This window comes from Adiantum capillus-veneris, chromosome 3, assembly GCF_014529385.1.
Source record: "Adiantum capillus-veneris isolate H3 chromosome 3, ASM1452938v2, whole genome shotgun sequence".
Lineage (NCBI taxonomy): Eukaryota > Viridiplantae > Streptophyta > Polypodiopsida > Polypodiales > Pteridaceae > Adiantum > Adiantum capillus-veneris.
The window spans coordinates 16864825-16881396 of record NC_140933.1 but is presented as its reverse complement, the minus strand read 5'-3'; the positions used below and the strand labels follow the sequence as shown (position 1 = coordinate 16881396).

The 16572-nt window shown below is 43.2% G+C and overlaps 1 protein-coding gene across 4 annotated transcripts; it reads left to right on the top strand.

Moving 5' to 3' along the window:
• The first annotated feature begins 9171 nt into the window (after positions 1 to 9171).
• LOC147460544 (homeobox-leucine zipper protein HDG2-like) lies at positions 9172 to 14727 on the top strand. 4 transcript variants are annotated; one of them, XM_086507936.1, is made up of 11 exons: positions 9172 to 9747; positions 9832 to 10037; positions 10146 to 10263; positions 10347 to 10532; positions 10625 to 11089; positions 11175 to 11276; positions 11624 to 11833; positions 11920 to 12085; positions 12225 to 12499; positions 12732 to 12821; positions 13669 to 14727. In XM_086507936.1, exons 1-11 carry the CDS (start codon positions 9532 to 9534, stop codon positions 14077 to 14079), a joined length of 2445 nt encoding a protein of 814 aa, XP_086364062.1. In that variant the 5' UTR covers positions 9172 to 9531; the 3' UTR covers positions 14080 to 14727. The 4 variants fall into 4 exon arrangements, with proteins under 4 accessions (XP_086364062.1, XP_086364061.1, XP_086364060.1 ...); XM_086507935.1 differs by having other exon boundaries at positions 13666 to 14727; XM_086507934.1 differs by having other exon boundaries at positions 10613 to 11089.
• Positions 14728 to 16572: the final 1845 nt, after the last annotated feature.

Genomic DNA, 16572 nt, shown 5'->3' with positions numbered 1-16572 from the left:
ACAACGTCAACCAAATGAGGAGCCTCAAACTATTCCCCGAAGATCTACAAGAGCAAGTAGACCTCCAGAAAGGTTTGTTCCTTCCTTCAACCATCTCTTGATCTCAGATTCTGGAGAGCCAGAATCATACGAAGAAGTTATGCAACATGAATCCAAAGAAGAATGGATGAAGAGCATGCAAGAGGAGATGGACTCACTACATCGCAACCAAACATGGGAGTTGGTTGAGTTGCCTAAAGGTAAGCGGGCACTTCAAAACAAATGGGTGTACAAGGTGAAGGAAGAAGAAGGTGGGAAGAAAAGGTACAAGTCTAGGCTTGTGGTAAAAGGGTTTTCTCAAAAGAAAGGTATTGACTTCAATGAAATATCATCTCCTGTTGTAAAAATGAACTCAATTAGGCTTGTCTTAAGCCTTGTGGCTGCTCATGATCTAAATCTCGAGCAAATGGATGTAAATACGGCATTCCCTCACGATGACTTAGAGGAGGAAATCTACATGCTTCAACCAAAGGGGTATGAAGTAAAAGGTAAGGAGAAAATGGTTTGCAGATTAAAGAAGAGCTTGTATGGTTTAAAGAAAGCATCAAGACAATGGTACTTGAAGTTTGATCGATGGATGTTGGATCATGGATTCACAAGATGCAACTCGGATCACTGCGTCTACACGAAGAATTTGAGAGATGGGAAATTCATCATCCTAATGTTGTATGTTGATGACATGTTGATTGCAAGTGCTAACATGCAGGACATAAAAGACCTAAAAGAGGAGCTGTCTAAATCTTTTTCAATGAAAGATTTAGGTGCTGCAAAGAGGATACTTGGTATGAAAATATCAAGGGACAGGACGAAGAAGACAATAAAGCTATCTCAAGAAGATTACATCAAGAAGGTACTAGAAAGGTTTGCAATGCAAAATGCAAAACCGATTTCTACACCTTTGGCTGATCATTTTAAACTAACGAAGGATATGTGTCCAAAGACACAAGAGGAGATAGCCTATATGTCTAAAGTTCCATATGCTACAGCGGTAGGTTCTCTAATGTATGCTATGGTCTGGACAAGGCCAGACATTGCACGTGCAGTGGGAGTTGTGAGTAGGTTCATGGACAACCCAGGTAAAGAGCATTGGCAAGCTGTGAAGTGGATACTTAGGTATCTAAAAGGGACAACAACAAATGCTTTGTATTTTGGAGGAACTGATATTTTTCTAGAAGGGTATGGTGATGCAGATATGGCAGGTGACAAAGATACTCGAAGGAGCACTACTGGCTATGTGTTCACGGTTGGAGGCACAACAGTAAGCTGGGTTTCAAAGCTGCAGAAAGTGGTTTCACTTTCTACCACAGAAGCAGAGTATGTAGCAATGACGGAGGCAAGCAAAGAAATTATGTGGCTTCACAGATTCTTAAAAGAGCTTGGATTCAAACAAGACAATTGTGTCTTGTACAGTGATAGCCAAAGCGCGCGCTATCCATCTTGCGAAGAACTCAGCCTTTCATTCAAGGACAAAGCACATTGAGGTGAGATATCACTTCATACGCACTCTTTTGGAAGAGGGACAGCTAAAGCTAGGAAAGGTGCATACAAGTGAAAATCTTGCAGACATGTTTACAAAGGTGGTCAACAAGGAGAAGTTGAGCTTTTGTTCATCTTCAATCGGCATTCAAGGATAAGAAGCTAGAATGGAAAGCAGTCACAGGTTTGGTTTGGAGATCAGTCTCCAAGTGGGAGATTGTTAAGTATGGAGCCTGATTTACCCTTGTAATTTTCTGTGTTAAAAGCGCACATTTGTAAGGCTCCCATTATGAGGAGAAGCCATCGTGCGTGAAGGAAAATCACTCGTTGGAAACCAAAATTTTCATGGCAAAAAATCAGGGGCAACTTTAGGGGCCTCGGGGGCGGAAGCCCCCAAGACTTTTTTTTCCTCGCCGGAATATTTCTTTTTGCCGGAATATTATGGCCGGACGACGGCCGGAAAGTGGTCGGAAAACAACCGTCGGTTGGCTGGTGGCCGGTAGTCAATGACCGGTGGCCGGTGGTCGAAAGTCAATGCCCGGTGGGGCTGGTGGCCGAATTCATTGGCCGGTGGCCGAATTCAAAAGTGGACTTGTCTTCTCAAGGGCGACCACACATGGGCGGATTGGAGGGTCCGATTTGGACTTATCTACACAAGGGCGGCTACACATGGTTGCCTCTCATGAGAGAGGGTAGCCCTTTTGGCCTATAAAAGGAGGCCATTTCCACACACATTTTATAGTGTGAAGTTGATGCAACAAGGTGGGTGTGAGGTGGTGAGAGTGAAGCAAGGCGGGAGCTCCAAAAGGGTATAATCCCTTTGTAAACTACTTCTTGTTTTGAAGTACTAAAGCCATTGAGTGGCTGCTTTCCCGTGGACGTAGCCCACATTGGGTGAACCACATATATCGTGTGTACTCTCTCTCTCTCTCTCTCTCTACTCTATAATCTCTTGTGTGTGAAATCTATATCTCTCCATTAAGTAATCTACTCAAATATCTATTTAGCTACGTCTTATTTTCTAACAGAAATACGAATGTAATTTCCAATGAGGCAAATGTACAGCCTATGGGGGTTTCTGAAAATGTTACAGATCAGCCTATTACTGATGCAGATGTACATGATGTACTTGATGAGAAAAGGGTTGAAAATGAGCAGGCTAGAGGTATGCCAAAATGGCTGGTGCACACATTGCGTGACAGTAAACTGGATGTACCTTTGTCTAGTCGTACTCGTTCAGGCTCTCGCCATGCATCGTATGCATCAGATTGTTAGGCTTTGGTTGTGTCTAGCTTACATGATGTTGAGGAGCCTTTGTCTTTTGATGAAGCACAGAATTCAGAAAATTGAATGGCTGCCATGCAATCAGAATATGATGCACTTATAGAAAATGACACATGGACTTTATGTGATTTGCCTCCTGGCAAAAAGGCCATTGGTACGAAGTGGGTTTACAAGTTGAAACGCAAGCCGAATGGTGAGATCGATCGCCATAAAGCTCAACTTGTTGCAAAGGGTTATGCACATCAAAAAGGCATAGATTATGAAGAGATTTTTGCTCCCACTTATCATATGACTACTATGTGTTTTCTATGTGCATTGGCAGCGCATTTTGGTTGGGATGTGCATCAATCAGACATTGTTACTGCTTTCTTGAATGGTGACATATTTGAGGAAGTTTATGTAGCGCAGCCTCGCAGTTTTGTCATAAAAGGACAAGAGGACAAAGTGTGAAGATGTAAGAAGGCTTTGTATGGGTTGAAGCAATCTCCTTGTGCTTGGTATGAGAAAGATGACACTCATTTGGTCAAACGAGGCTTTCGTAACAGTCCAACAAAAAGCACATGGTATGTAAAGTGTGAGGGTGATATACTTCTCATTGTGGTTCTTTATGTTGATGATTTGTTGATCATTGGACCAAATGAGAGACATATTGCTGAATTTAAGGTTGATTTGAATGCTACTTTCAAGATGAAAGAGGGGTTGTTGCATCATTATTTGGAAATACAATTTAAGCAGTGTGATGGTAATATTTCCTTGTGTCAGAAAAGTTACGTAGAGACATTGCTATGTAATTTTGGACTTGAGGATTGCAAACCTATTGCCACTCCCATGGAAACAGGTTTGAAGTTGAGTCTACATGATGTTGGCGATCCTGCTGGTGTCACTCTTTATCAAACTGTTGTTGGCTGCCTCATTTATGTATGCAACACGAGGCCGGATATTCAGTTTGTAGTTTCACAGGTCAGCAGATTTATGCACAGCCCAGGGTCTAAGCATTGGCAGTTGTCAAGAGGATTTTCCGCTACCTTAGTGGCACTTTACATCTTGGATTGTTTTATCCCAAGGGGGGATCATTGCTGCCAGACTTACATGCTTTTCGGACTCAGATTGGGTTGGTTGTTTTGACACACGAGTGTCCACAAGTGGTTTTTGTGTCATGCTTGGCAATTCATGTATATCATGATTGAGCAAGAAGCAATCTACTATGGCCACTTCGAGTTGTGAGGCTGAGTACAGGGTAGTCTTCACAGCTATGGTTGAGTGTGTATGGCTCAGACGCCTTATGGCTGATTTGGGTGTTGGACACGACACTGCCAACACTATCTACACTAACAGTCAGAGCGCATTGGCAGTTGCGAGGAACCCAATTTTTCATGCTCGCACAAAGCACATTGAGATGCATTACCACTATGTCAGGGAGAGGCTCTCAGCAGGAGAGATCAGCTTGGCTTATGTGCCAACACAGGACAACCTTGCATATCTTCTCACAAAGACATATTCTCGTGAGAAGCTTGAAGCTTTTCGCAAAGCTTTGGGCTTACCCCCCTTTGTGGAATGATCATGTCCTCAGGGCATGGCACTTCCCTTTACTCATGTGCCAGCTCTCGTTCACCGCATCACTCCAGGGGGGATTTGTTACCATATACATGTGGTAGTGATGTGTGTGAACACACTAGGACCACCGGGGCATTTTTTCCCTCTTTATGAGGTTTTCCCCCCCGAGCATTGTATATACGCCCATCACTCTAGGGCTATCTATCTTTCCATTGCACACTAAGTAACACACTCTCTATTGTGTGCCTTAAGCTTCCTTCGTCTTCTCCAAGCTGTGTGCGTTTCTCTACAACCCTAATTCCAATAATTTTTTCCCTCTTTAGGAGGTTTTTCCCCCCGAGCATTGTATATACGCCCATCACTCTAGGGCTGTCTATCTTTCCATTGCATACTAAGTAACACACTCTCTATTGTGTTCCTTGAGCTTCCTTCGTCTTCTCCAAGCTGTGTGCGTTTCTCTGCAACCCTAATTCCAACAGATCCATGAAGGATGCCATTGTGGAAAACATTAGTCTTCTTATGAAATTACAACCACTTTTGTTTTTGAGAATAAAAATGTCCTTCCAAGGGGGGAGTAATGTCAGGTTTAGGGTAAGATTGGGTAGGGCAAGGGCCAGGACAGACATGTGCCGTTTAGGGGGTCCCTATTATTAGTTAGGCAAGACCTATATAGGGCACCACTGGGTGGAAAGTGGCATGCTCCAGTCCCTAGTCTTTACAATCAATCTTTTAAAAAGTATCCATAGGCTTTTCTGCGTATTCTTTTGAACTCTTGATCAGTTCACCCTTCTTGCCTTGTTAAAGTGCTTAGATAGCATCAAATTTGCAACCAAGCACCTTGATATAGGTCTTACATAAATGAATCAAGTTCATTTGATTGGCAAACATGATCACCGTTGGCATGAGAGCTACTATAAAACCTTGTGCCTACATCGCCACCCTCGACAACCTTTTTTCTTCATTTTCATACCTTGCTCTAGAAAGCATAAATGTAGTTGGATTATCTTTACCCACAATTTACTTAAAGTCTGGATTCAAAGACTTTATGTAGGTAATCCATCTTAGCATAGCAATGTCGGGAGTTGAGAGTTTGTGATCATTCCAAGAAGAGGTAGACAATCATTCTCCACTATTACATTTGCTCCTATCAAATACTCTTTATCACATTTTAGTATTGTGACTACTCCCCATAATTCTCTTTTTACCTGTGGATAATTGCGTTGATGAGCACTCGAGACCTTTGCTCCAAATCTCACCACATGTCGCTTGCCATCATCATCATCTTGCCCCATTGCCCATTTAGTTCTTGTGGGGCTAGTATTCACTATCACAATCACATATCTTTCACATTTAAAGTTTGATTTTCTCAAAGTTGGAGACACAAGAACAACAACTTTAATTTCATGGCATGTGTATGTATTTCTTCCCATTGAAATGTCTGGTTCTTTCTCAAGAGTTGATACAACGTTTCTGCTCCATGCGTGTAATGTGGAATCCAAATAAATTAAAACACACATGCACCCAAGAACCTTCGAACCTCAGTTGCATTAATACACGTCTCTTTCATTCTTTGAATTACATCAATCTTTGCCGGACAAGGTCTTCTACCATATGGCCCGTACATCAGATGGTCGTTCACCAAGGACTATCAAAGAACAAGCTCAATTGCTCCAAGACCTTTCCAAGAGAATTAATCAGCCGTATGAAACCTGCTATTTTTGGTTGAAATTGTTCGCATTGAACTTTCTAGGCAAACGAGCCTGACACTTTGAAACACTTGATACTTGTACATTTCTAAAGTAAATTAGGTATACTTTATGGAGAGAAAACATGCCATAGTGCCACGTTCAGGGTCTTGCTCCTCCTGCCGACGAGGTATGTATATAATTTTGACCATGGCATCTGTTTTTGCATATATCACACTATGTACATTGTAGCATTTGGCCCCATAGATTAAAAGCATTAAGAGTGAGATATACATTTTAGTTTCACATTCTGCACGTGCCACAGTACGACACTCTCCCGCTTGCCTGGCCGCCTGCCTCCTCTTTGGCCACTCCATTTTGCATCTCTCACTACAAAACTTTGAGAAAGTTTTATAGTGATAGTGGATCCCCCTAACTCTTCTTTCACTTTTGATTTCGTATTGCACATTTAAAAAAATTACTACTTTTATTAAACTATATATAATTATTTGTAAAACACTATCTTTTCTAGTAAATGTTTTTCACTTTGTTCATGGAAATTGGATTGAAGGGAGGGAAGGACCCTTGCATAGAGGTCAATATAGTCCCTCTTATTTTTCTTTATTTCTAAATCAATGGGACTTTGTGTATGGCCTACTTGAGTCCATCGTGCTTGTCCTTTATCCCGGCTATGCCAAGCAAAATTGTACTCTAGACGTGCTTATCTATAAAGCCGGTTGCTCGGTTATATAATTAACATACTTTAAACACCAAAAGTTAATAAAACACAAAGCTAAAAGCCCTTGTAGGGTAACTTTAAATGTGTCAATTGAGAATCTTGACTTTGGATACTCTTAACATATAACTTAAACCTATCAAGCCATCACCAAACCCTTACTTGGTATACAAAATATATACTTCCAATTTGGTTCTTGTTTGAAATCGTGGTAATGGTAATTCTTACTCATTGGATAGTTATGAGCTCTATATATCATTAAAGTTCACTTTTGATGGGCATTTTTATCCACTTGTAATTTTTTTGGCTACCTTTCAAAGAATACAAAAGGTTACCTAGAAATTGTAAAATCATGTTAGTTTGATGGGAAAGGGTAATTGTCAACTCCTGTAGAGCTTCCAAGTTCCTCATGAGGGTAGGTCTACCCATTGCCCAAGCTTCAAGTTAGATAAGGGCTTCACCTTAAAGCAAACTTCCATCTGACATGCTAAATAGCTATGCTTGAAATCCAAGCACTTTGAAGTTGCATTTGCTTGAGTGCAAACCTCTCGAGTTATGACTCATGGAGGAAAAAAATAAAGCTTGAGCATCATTGAGCAGTTAGAAGTTACGGATTCATCTTTTAAAGGCGCGTTGATGGAGAATGTCACAACGTGGGGTGGCAGCATGGACAGTGACGTGGGCGAGGAACTTATAATAGAAGCCTAGCGAATTGCGAAATGGAGCTGTATTTTCCTTAAAGGTGAGCGGGACGCAGAGCCGCAGAGGGGGGGGGGGGGGGGGGGGGGGGGGAGAGAGAGAAATCGAACCGCCGGCGTAATGTATAAATATAAGCAATTGCATGAAATGCGCCGTATGGGCGTTCCCATCTGTGGGAATGGGGGACGACGGCGCCTGTCAATAAAATAAGGGTCGGCGAAAAATGGGAACGATTATGGCTTAACCGTGTGAGCGACAGCTGAGGGTTTGACATAAAAAAATAAAATAAAAAATATTTGGAGGGTGGTGAAAATCAACGAGATTTTTTGACGTGTGGGAAATGGGAGACCCGGTGAAGGAGGGGGAGAGAGAAAGAGAGAATGAGTGTGACTGTGTGTCTGTGTCACAAAGAGAGAGAGAGAGAGAGAGAGAGAGAGAGTATAGGGTAGGGACTCGAGTCGGGAGGGTGAGCCTTGAGGTGAGGTGGAGGAGGGGGCGTTGGGCTGGCAGAGGGCCTTAAAACCAAGCAAATCTTTGCTTGATTTAATCCCTTAAATGCAGGCAAGAGACAAGACAAGGAGGGCCGGAGTCTTCTTAATGAGGCGCCAGAATTATTCACTCATAATTGAGCGGAAATTCGAGAAAATAACACGCTGGGTTTGGATTTAATGCTCTCTCAGATCACAAGCTCTTCATTCATGACACACACACGCAGCGGCTCGCGACTATATAGGCGCTCGCACACACAGGCACAGAACTTCAACAGAAGAGTTGGGAGGATACAGGGTGACACTCCTCTAGCCACCCCTGCTTAATTAATTACAGTACTTACAATAAACAAATCAGCCGGGACGTCGATTGGCGGATATGAGCACCCTTTCAGTTTCCTTGTGTAAATAAGAAATTAAGCTTTTTTTAACCGGGATTTACTATGGCTCTTTACACGCTGGAAAAATGTAGACCGAGGCATATTTATCCATAAATGTGGAAAGTAAGTGCAATCTTTGATGGAATCGGCATCCAAAGTGGGCAAGCTTTTTAAAAAAAATCCCATGAAATGGTTATTATTACGAGAAACGCCATCTTCCACCAATTGATGATGGAAATGGATGCGCGGAGCCTGGAGGGGGCATCCAAGGGCGACACGTCATAATACTCTCTAATTAAAACTTCCTCTGCCGACTCAAAAATGAAATTTATCCCAAAAAGTGGCAGACTAGAAACCCTAAAACATCACCTTTCTCTCCGTCCACAAGCTTACGTATGAGACACGCTAGGTTTTGGGTATTTATATCCATACAAATTAAAAGTAATAAAAAGAGCCCAATTTCCAAACCAAAATATTTGGTTTCGAAATTCCTGTAGCAATCCAGTGGCAAGGAAAATTAATCTAGTCACTTTTATCTCAGGTATATATATTTAAATTGGGTTAAAAAAAAAGAAAAACTGGAGTGTTGGAAGGATTTTCATAAAGGTGCAGCTGGTCCAGGACAGAGGACTAAATAAAGGCATCTCCAAGTCTCTGAAAAGAGGGAGGGAATTAGAGAGTTAATGCTACCTCTAATCTAAATTTGAAAAGCGCAGGCCTTTAATTCCAGATGAAACTTTTAATAGGGTCCATTTCCGTGTACGTGCTTTTAATAGCATGGCAGTCCCTACCATTCATGCAGCCATTCTTCTCTCTCCTCTCTCCCCCGTGACCGCGTCTCTCTCCCTTTCTCTTCCTCCTCTCTCTCTAGCAGCACTGCAGCTAGCTTGACTCTCATCAAAAGCATTGGCCACGCAATGAAACTCTCCAGGCCTGAGTTCGAGAGGCTGAAGCATCGTCAAGGTTTGGATAGCACAGGCGAGCTCACCCACACATATTCACACAGACTAACAAATTCACCGTGCTCAACGTAACTGACGCTTCTTCATTGCGGAAGAATCAAACCTACAAAGGCGGGAAAGCTCGACTGCTACACACATCTCCTTGATCTAGGGTTTCGATCATTTTAGCCTTGAACCATGAGCTTGTGATAATCTTGCAGCGAGTCGGGCTAGCTGCTGTATAGAGGAATGAATCTTGGGGACTTTGGTATCGCAGGAACGCACCATAACGGAGGGCTTGCTGCCAAGAGCTTTCTCGACACTGGCAGCAGGGCTTATTGCGACACCATCTCCATGCCGATCGGCTCCATCGCACCACCTAACGCCATCACAGGACCTGCAAGCCTTCTCACCAGACAGGCGCGCAACAGTATCTACACGGCTTCGGGACTTTCGCTTGCTCTGGTGCTGCCATTGGCCGCGAGTGCTTATATCACCATGAGAAGCTCTGATCATTTGATCTTAATTCTTCTGCCATTGATTGTGTAGGCCCATGGACTGGAAGGGCAGCGCGATCTGAGCAGGGTGGGAGACAACGAGGCCGTGAAACCAAACAAGGAAGAAGGCTATGAGAGTCGTTCTGGCAGCGACAATCTGGAGGGGGCCTCCGGTGATGAGCAGGATCCCGAGCACGCACGTCCCAACAAAAAGCGATACCACCGTCACGCACCAGCCGTGATTCAGGAGCTAGAAGCGTAATTGGCCTCAAGCCTTCAAATTCTTTATTTTGTGTTTTCTCCTCATGTGCTACAAGCAATTGCAGTTACATACTGATCCCCGCTCTTGCGTTCATCTATACGCAGGTTTTTCAAAGAATGCCCTCATCCAGATGAGAAGCAACGGCAGGAGCTCAGTCGTCGCCTCAATTTGCATACCCGACAAGTAAAATTTTGGTTTCAGAATCGTCGAACGCAGATGAAGGTGAGTAAGGTTTCTGACTTCAGATTTATTAATGATAATCCTTATGCAGGCTTATTCTCTGTTCAACATGCCTTACTCTGCAGGCGCAGCAAGAGCGGCACGAAAATAACGTTCTGCGTCAAGAAAACGAAAGGTTGAGGGCGGAGAACTTCACAATAAGGGAGGCAATGAGAAATGCATCCTGCCCAACGTGTGGCGGACCTACAGCAATAGAGATGTCGCTGGAGGAGCAGCAGATTAGGTTTGAGAATTCCCGTATGCGGGAAGAGGTATGCAGCCACTCATAGTGTAGCTTTTCTGATTCATTTTGGTATGTCATAGCTTGTTATGCCTCACGCCAACGCCATAGTATAATGATCAGCTGGAGCGGTTATACTCGATGAATGGGAGGCTTTATGGGGCGAGGTTACCTACAGGAAGTCCAACAGCGGTGGTGCCGTACGTGACACCGGCTACTACAACTCATCATGATGCCACTCTTGGGATGTTTCAAAGTCGTGAATTGCAGATAGCAGCATTGAATGGATGCGCAGAGAGTCGAGAGAGAGCAAAACCGCTGACCTCATTGGAGAAGAACATGATCACAGAGTTGGCGGTTGTGGCGATGGAGGAGTTCATGAAGATGGTGCATGCTAGCCAGCCTTTGTGGGTGCCGGCGCCCGAGCTAAGTTGTGGTACGAGAGAGACTCTGGACTTCAGCGAGTACTTGAACCAGTTCCCTCGTGGCATTGGTCCCAAGCCTGAAGGCTATCGCTCCGAGGCTACACGAGAGACAGGCGTTGTCGTTGCTGATGCCCACTCTATCGTCGAGTCCTTCCTGGATGTGGTAACGTCTGCTGTCTGCACTTCCTTCTGATGCTGTGTGTAATTCGGTGAATCATTCCTCAATTGGAGCTCGCAATCTAACGCAGACTCGGTGGATGGATCTCTTTCCTTGCATTGTTTCAAGAGCCGAAGTCGGAGCTGTGATTTCCGCTGGCACTCCCGTTTCTCGAAATGGTGCTTTGCAGCTGGTAAGCGCTAATCAGCTGTACTACATGCATGCTTAGTTTTATCACACTCCAAATATGGAAGGAAAGATCGTAACGCTAGCTATTAGAGAACCACTCGCATGCAAGTGTATCTATGTGTCTGTTTTTTAATCGGTGGCCGTTACCAGTGGTACTGTTGAGTGGGCATACCTCTACGTAAATTCATGATAGTGAGATGGGTCTCCAATATATCATGAAGGAGGAAATTGTCTATGGGTGGCGGATGAGAGGCATAATAAGTGCACGCTTGCAATTTGGATTCATGATGATCCGGTCTAGGCATGTAATAGAAAGATAGTAATTTGCGGAGATTGTTTCTGTGGATGCAGATGTTTGCCGAGCTGCAAGTGCCATCACCCCTAGTGCCCACCAGACAGCTGTATTTCCTGAGGTACTGCAAAATGTTTGGTGAGGGCATGTGGGCTGTGGTCGATGTTTCTGTGGATAACCTTCGTGGTGACTCTCCCTCTATCACTAACAAGTACAGGAGGCGTCCCTCTGGCTGCCTTATTCAACAGCTCCCTTCTGGATACTCCAAGGTCTCAGCATTTCTGCATCTCCTTCTGAGCTGCTCTAAGAATGTTGGGTTTCAAATTGGTTACTCAAGCTGAAAAAGTACATGCAGGTGAGCTGGGTTGAGCATTCTGAGTTTGATGATAGTACCGTCCATCAGCTCTACAGACCCCTGGTTGTCACGGGTATGGCATTTGGTGCACACCGCTGGGTTTCGACTCTCAGAAGGCAGTGTGATCGCCGCACAGTGATGATGCCAACTCTACTATCTGCTCGAGGTAACCTTTGGTTATCAAAATGGCTTTTGAAGAAAGTATGTTCCCTCTATTTGTTTTAGGAACTGTTCCTTGGGAAGTGCCTGCTGTGACTGGTGGAAAGTTCCTTTTTAAGTTAATTGCAGACATTGTCAATGTGCAGGACTCTCTGCTGAGGATTTGAGAAATCTCGGGCTTCTCAAGCTAGCGCAACGCATGACAACGCAGCTTTGCAGTAATGTCTCATCCTCATCCACTTGGACCACTCTTTCAGGCAACAATGGTGAGGAGGAAGTAAGAGTTTTGACAAGGGAGAGTTCATCAGAAAATCCTTACGAGCCTTCTGGCATGGTGCTCAGTGCTGCCACCTCTATCTGGCTCCCTGTCTCCCCACAGCATGTCTTTGACTTCTTGATCAACCCCACTGCCCGAAGCAAGGTATAACAGAGCTTATCTTGTTTCTCTGGTGCTTTCTGCGCATGTCCAAAGTATCGGTAGCAAAGTCCTGGATTGAGAGGCACGTTGAGATTCTTATGCTGAGAGAAAGGGACCATATGTTTGTTCTAGAAAGTAGCTGTTATCTTGCTTGCTTGTGCCTGTGGCTCTTAGTTTATTGTACATTAGAATTGCTGCCTTTATGTTGTCTTAAGTTTTTCTTATTATTGTGCAGTGGGATGTTTTGTCTCTAAATGGTTGCATGGAGGAGTTGGTCAGTGTTTCAAAGGGCTCAGATCCAGGAAATTTCATATCTCTGCTGCAGGTAGGCAGGATTTTTGTTTCATATATTTTTCATTGCAAGCTGAGTTTTTTGTTGCCACTATTTGCTCTTTGTCTCGACTATTGAAACTCCCCAAGCTGTGCTGATGGATAAGAGTTGCCGAAGCGTTTGTTTCACTTGCCTTGCGTCTGTTTCACATGCATGCTTTGTCATTATTATTCCAACGTCTTCATCAATTTGTATTTGTGCATACCATTGCAGTCTTGTGTCACCAAAGGTGTAGTTGCTCTTGAAATATGGCATTTTTGAACCAAATCTGAGCTTTCTAAAGATCATGTAGGAGCCATATATGCATATGCTTGATATGTCTAGGTGCCATCTCTTACTTCTACCTGATGATCAATGCTCCACACTACACGCTACAGTATATTTATCATCAATTGCATTTTTATGTTGTACATCAATGTAAAAATGTAATTGATGTATTCATTACTTGCATCTATATCTCCTTTTAATTACTGCCAAACAAAGTAAGTCAATCCATACACAGGGCATGTGCAAGGTAAAAAGACATGCAGGCTGCATGCACGCTAGGCCACCTCTTACATAGGTGGAGTTTCTATGTCTTTTGGCTTTCCATTGTGATGAGGCTTTTCCTTCTCCAACTGAAAGGTGTTCTATAATTACTTTGCATATGAAGTATGCTGGACATATAGATAAAAGGCATACCTCAGTGTATGGTAAGTTCTGTACATTGCATTGCATCATGATTATATCACACTGCAGCTATCAGCATCAATCACTGCACGTGGAGAGTCCTTATTTGTATCTTATCATGTGTGGCAGTTTGTTTTCTGTTTATTTGACATCATCATGTTCATGACAGCAGCTAGGGAAAGGTAGTGCCGGTAACATGCTCATCTTTCAAGAGTGCTGCTGTGATTCGTCTGGCTCAAGCTTCGTGTATGCACCAGTGGATGCAGCACATATGGAGACGGTCATGGCTTCCCCAGCAGATGCAAGCATAGCTTCCGTGCCCATTTTGCCATCTGGATTTGTGATACTGCCAGATGGTCGTGGAGCTGGTGGACTGAGAGGAGCTTCTTTGACAGAGGACAGGTTTGGTGGTGGATCTCTCGTCACCATTGCATTCCAGATTCTTGTCAATAGCATGCCCAAATCCAAACTGACGCTCGAGTCTATAAACAATGTTAACACGCTTATATGCAGCACCATACGAAATATCAAGGCCGCTCTCTCTGGAGACGACATCTCTACCACTCTTGACATCAAGCCATAGGTTGGCCACCCTCTTTGCTGTGGTGTGTAAGGGGGAGTCTGACTTCATCTCTCTGAAGCTTGTAAGGAGAGAGATTCCAGACTCCTTGTACAATCCCCATCCTTTTCCCCTTGTCTTTTTGAGAGAAATCAGCACCGTTTCTCTATCCCTGCGGTGTAGGGAATAAACGGTTCTGATTTCTCCATCATATAAGCAGGGAGCCCCTAAACATACCCAGCGTGAGAGCGAGTCAAGAACGCACCACAGTTTCGATCACCCTTGCGAAGTGGTATCCTCTTTTACCTTACATCGTCAAGCTGCCCAGCATTGTCTTCTACAGCTTGAGCCCTTTGCAGCCATTGCCGAAGTCTTGCTGTGGTGCATGATGTGGGTTACCACATCGCCAGGGTAGTGGTTCGGGCATTGACTCCTCTCTTCTTTGCACTTCACATTCATAGCGTCTGCATGTTGAAGCTCAGAAAGCCAATTCTCCCTGTGGGTAGTCCTTTCTTCCTGATCGATCTTATTGGATCCCTTTTTTGTACTCCAATGACCTGTAGTAGTTTTACTATATTAACTTTTGAATTACCTATATTATTAAGGATGAGCATTGTGCCATCTTTCTCCATGCCAAGCTACTGTACATTTCCCCCATGAATGAGAGGTGGTTGGTGCTACAATATTGGATTGCTCTCTCTCTCTCTCTCTCTCTCTCTCTCTCTCTCTCTCTCTCTCTCTGTATATTCATATCGCATCTGCTAATTTATATAGCAATAGTTCCAGAGGGGAAGAGGGAAATAGCAACACAGTAGAGGGGTGGAGGAGGCAAGAGATGAAGAAAGTTGGGGAGAGAGAGAGAGAGAGAGAGAGAGAGAGAGAGAGAGAGCATAGTATGTCCAGGAAGAGGGAGAGGCAGCAGTGGTGGAGGCACGAGATGAGAGAGAGAGAGAGAGAGAGAGAGAGAGAGAGAGAGAGAGAGATCATAGTATGTTTCTTGAAGGTCAATGTCTCTTGGCGTTTTGACGGATGTAGGGACGAGAGTGGCATACTAGGAACATACTAGGAACATGGATTACAAATCATGGTGTACAACAAACTATCAGAAGATTTGTATCATTAGTGTATGCATGCAAAGGGGTAGTTATTGGTCAAAATCTCAAATGGAAATGACAACAAAGTGGGGATCATTCGATCATCATATTCATCCAAGTGACCAAAAATTGATACTGCAGGGTGCTATGGTAAAGGACAATTGGTAATGAATTTGAATTTGCATCTATATAAATGTATCAACTACTCTTATAGCGTTTTAGATTTTAAAATTGACAAGAATATTTGGTGAAACCTCAATGTTAAATAGGGAGTTGAGAACCTTCAAAGAGAGGGTAAACCGGAGTTGTTAGAGGTGTTTAGAGACCATTTTGGAAGGAAGTTTGTGTGATACTTCATCAAACAAAATGTGATCAAACCATGTTTGAGAGAGCTATGCGACTTTTAAAAGTGACGGAAAAGTCATTGGAACTTCTAGTGCCAAGCCAAAAATAAAACTCATGCAAGTGTACCATTTGTTTGATAATGAGCAAGGTGCCAAGATCAACACATACTGAATGGAGAGTTATTGCAACAAAGGAGATGACAAACCTGGTGAGTTGAGAGACCTAATGCTTATAAATGCAATCAAGATAGGTATTTTGATGATAATAAAATGGAATATTGAATCATATTTGATCCAAAATCATAGTTAATAAGTGGGCATTATGAGTATCAAAGCCCAAAAGCCAAAAGCCGAGATAGATGACGTAAAAGAGGAGGGACTTCTAATCTACAAAACGGATGTTAGTTTTATTAAGACCAGTGAGGCCAAAAAAGTTTCTACAGAATTGATTATGTATCTATGGCTCTTTACAGATTCGCAAACGAAGATCAACATAACTTCTAGACGTGCATAGAACCTAATCTTAAGGAATTGTCTAGCTATAAAAACTTGTATGCATTTACGTACATGGATTCTCGAAGAGTGCAAGTCTTAATGATGGACAATTGAGGAGAGAGTAAAGGGCCGTTGAACCGAATGAATTGGAAAGGTACACTTAGATGAGAACTCTGATCTTGATATATTACATTCAACCAAGTGCAAGCCCAACAAAAATATATAAGACTAGTAAATAGGGATTCAAGAGCCAAAATGTGAGATGAACGAGGCCGAAGAGCTTAAGGAACACACACATAATTCAGGGACTCACCCTACAAGATCAATGGGAATGTAGATGTCTTGGACGGCCATCCATGGGAGCGGAGCCAAAATCTCAATCCAATAAGCCAAACAAGACGATATATTGCTATAATGGGATCAAGAGGACTACAATTTGGGGATAAGAGACTTAAAAATAGTGTCAAAAATAATTCCACAAGAATTGCCTCCACAAGTGCACGAGATAAGAAGCGAAGCCTTCGTGAGAAAAATTGCAAAAAATGAGATCATAATAACTTGCCAAATATGTAAGCAAAAAGTAC

What these genes read in the sequence shown, in the direction of transcription:
- LOC147460544 (XM_086507930.1), top strand. Translation starts at nt 9,532, where the DNA reads ATGAATCTTGGGGACTTTGGTATCGCAGGAACGCACCATAACGGAGGG. An exon ending in ATTCCCGTATGCGGGAAGAG is followed by an intron (nt 10,533 to 10,612) that starts GTATGCAGCCAC and finishes CCAACGCCATAG; the next exon opens with TATAATGATCAGCTGGAGCG. An exon ending in ATTTCATATCTCTGCTGCAG is followed by an intron (nt 12,822 to 13,665) that starts GTAGGCAGGATT and finishes TGTTCATGACAG; the next exon opens with CAGCTAGGGAAAGGTAGTGC.